General features: G+C 37.8%; 1 protein-coding gene across 1 annotated transcript; it reads right to left on the reverse strand.

Moving 5' to 3' along the window:
* Positions 1-289: 289 nt before the first annotated feature.
* Positions 290-1,349, reverse strand: LOC100661135 (interferon alpha-5-like). The gene has a single exon (XM_064290855.1). The coding sequence runs from the start codon at positions 878-880 to the stop codon at positions 290-292; it is 591 nt and encodes a 196-aa protein (XP_064146925.1). The 5' UTR covers positions 881-1,349.
* Between the last annotated feature and the right edge of the window lie 884 nt (positions 1,350-2,233).

The raw sequence follows: 2,233 nt of genomic DNA on the forward strand, positions 1-2,233 counted from the left end.
ACATGATATGATGTGAACAAAAAATAAGTTAAATATGTAAAAAGCTAAATAAATAAGTAAAAAATATTTAAATAGATAAATAAATAGATACATCAGCACGGTAACATGTAAAGAACTAGTGCTCATGTAGCTGAATGCAACGTTTCTTAATACTCCTGAAAACACATTTGCCAAAGTTGATTCAATTCCTGTCCTGATTATAGCAGAAATGAGAGTCTTCAAAATGGCTGAACTTTGGGAAATAATTACAGAGTGTGTACAGTCCATGAGAATTTTTTTTTTTTTTTTTTTATGGAACCAGGTGGCCTTCCTTACTTCTTAACCTCTTTTGCCAATTTGTTGTTGCAGAGAAGGATCTCATGATTTCTGCTCTGACAATCTCCCAGGCACAAGGGCTATATTTCTTCTCTGTTAGATAGACAGTGATTCTTTGGAAGTACATCCTCACAGCCAGCGTGGAATCCTCATTTATCAGGGGGAGGGCAGTTTCTTCTATCCCCATCTCCTGCATCAAACAGACTTCTAGGTCATTCAGCTGCTGATCAAGTGCAGGGAACAATTTGTCCAGGAGGCTGTGATCCCAGGCAGCAGAGGAGGCCTGTAGGCTGAAGAGGTTGAAGATCTGCTGGATCATCTCATGGTGGACAGAGATGGCTTGAGCCTTCTGGAATTTGTTGCCATCAAGCTCCTCCTGGGGAAATGCGAAGTCATTTCTGTCCTTCAAGCAGGAGAAAGTGGAGACTCTCCTCATTTGTTCCAGAAGCATCATGGTTCTCCTGTTAGCCAGGCTATGGCTCTGAGGCAGGTCACAGCCCAGAGAGCAGGTGGAGTTGCAGCTGAGCACCACCAGGGCGATCAGCAAAAGGAAAGAGAAGGCCATTGGGGATCTCGCAGCTGGTGCCGTCTTGGTTAACGCTGACGAGTCTGTGAACCTGGGCCTCCAGGTTTTCTGAAGACCTTCCTCTGGGCTTGTGTTTTAAATAAGAAATGCACTAGTTTCTATTTTCTTAATGACCACCCCTTACTTTCTACCTCTCTTTTTTGCTTTTTTTTATGCACTCTCTACTTGGGTTTGTAGTGCAGTGATTCTCAACCATTATTTTTTTTTCTCTTGGAAGTCTGTTGATTTTTTTTTCCCAGCTGAACGTCCCCCCCATGATTTTAATAGCACAGATTTACTGCATTTTTCTTTATATATTACGTGTATATTTGTGTTTTATACATAAAATGAGGAAGTGTAAAATTTATTCTTTTTATTGAATGCAGGGTTAATAATGACTATATCAAAATTTTAAGCTAAAATTTAAATTCAAAAGCTATTAACCTTTAACTTTGTAACTAAGTTTGCTGAGTAATTTTTCATGTAATTCATTTACCTGTATACATTGTAGTATGTTAAATCACATAGGCAAATTAGGAACTTACATAAATATATAATAGCAATGGAATGAAATACTTAAAGATTATCTATCAAGAATAAACAACTGAGGATCCAAGAAAAACATACAAAAATCAGTTGGATTTCTCTACACCAACAAAAAGAATTTTGAAAGGAAATCACCAAATCAATACCCTTTGCAACAGCCCACAAGAAGATAAAGTACTTAGGAATAAATCTAACCAGAGACATAAAAGATGTATACAAAGAAAGGTACAAAACACTACTGCAAGAAACCAAAAGAGACCTACCTAACTGGTAAAACATACCATGTTCATGGATAGGAAAACTCAACGTTTTGAAAATGTCAATTCTATACAAAGTGATCTACAGATACAAAGCAATCCTTACGCAAACACCAGTGGCATTTTTTAATGAGATCAAGAAACAAATTACCAACTTCCTATGGAAAGGGAAGAGGCCCTGGATAAGTAAAACATCACTGAAGTGGGAGGCCTCACTCTACTTGATTTTAGAACCTATTATACCACTATGGTGGTCAAAACAACCTGGTACTGGTACAACAACAGATTCATAAACCAATGGAACCGAATTGAGAACCCAGACCTAAATCCATCTGCCTATGAGCACCTGATACTTGTCAAAGGTCCAAAGTCCATTAAATGGGGGAAAGACAGTCTCTTTAACAAATGGTGCTGCCATTACTGGATATCCATCAGCAAAAAAATGAAATAAGGCGCATACCTCACACCAGGCACAAAAACTAACACAAAATGGGTCAAAGACCTAAATATAAAATCTAAAATGATAAAGATCCTGGAAGAAAAAATAGGG

Source organism: Loxodonta africana, chromosome 9 (assembly GCF_030014295.1).
Source record: "Loxodonta africana isolate mLoxAfr1 chromosome 9, mLoxAfr1.hap2, whole genome shotgun sequence".
Taxonomy (NCBI): Eukaryota; Metazoa; Chordata; class Mammalia; order Proboscidea; family Elephantidae; genus Loxodonta; species Loxodonta africana.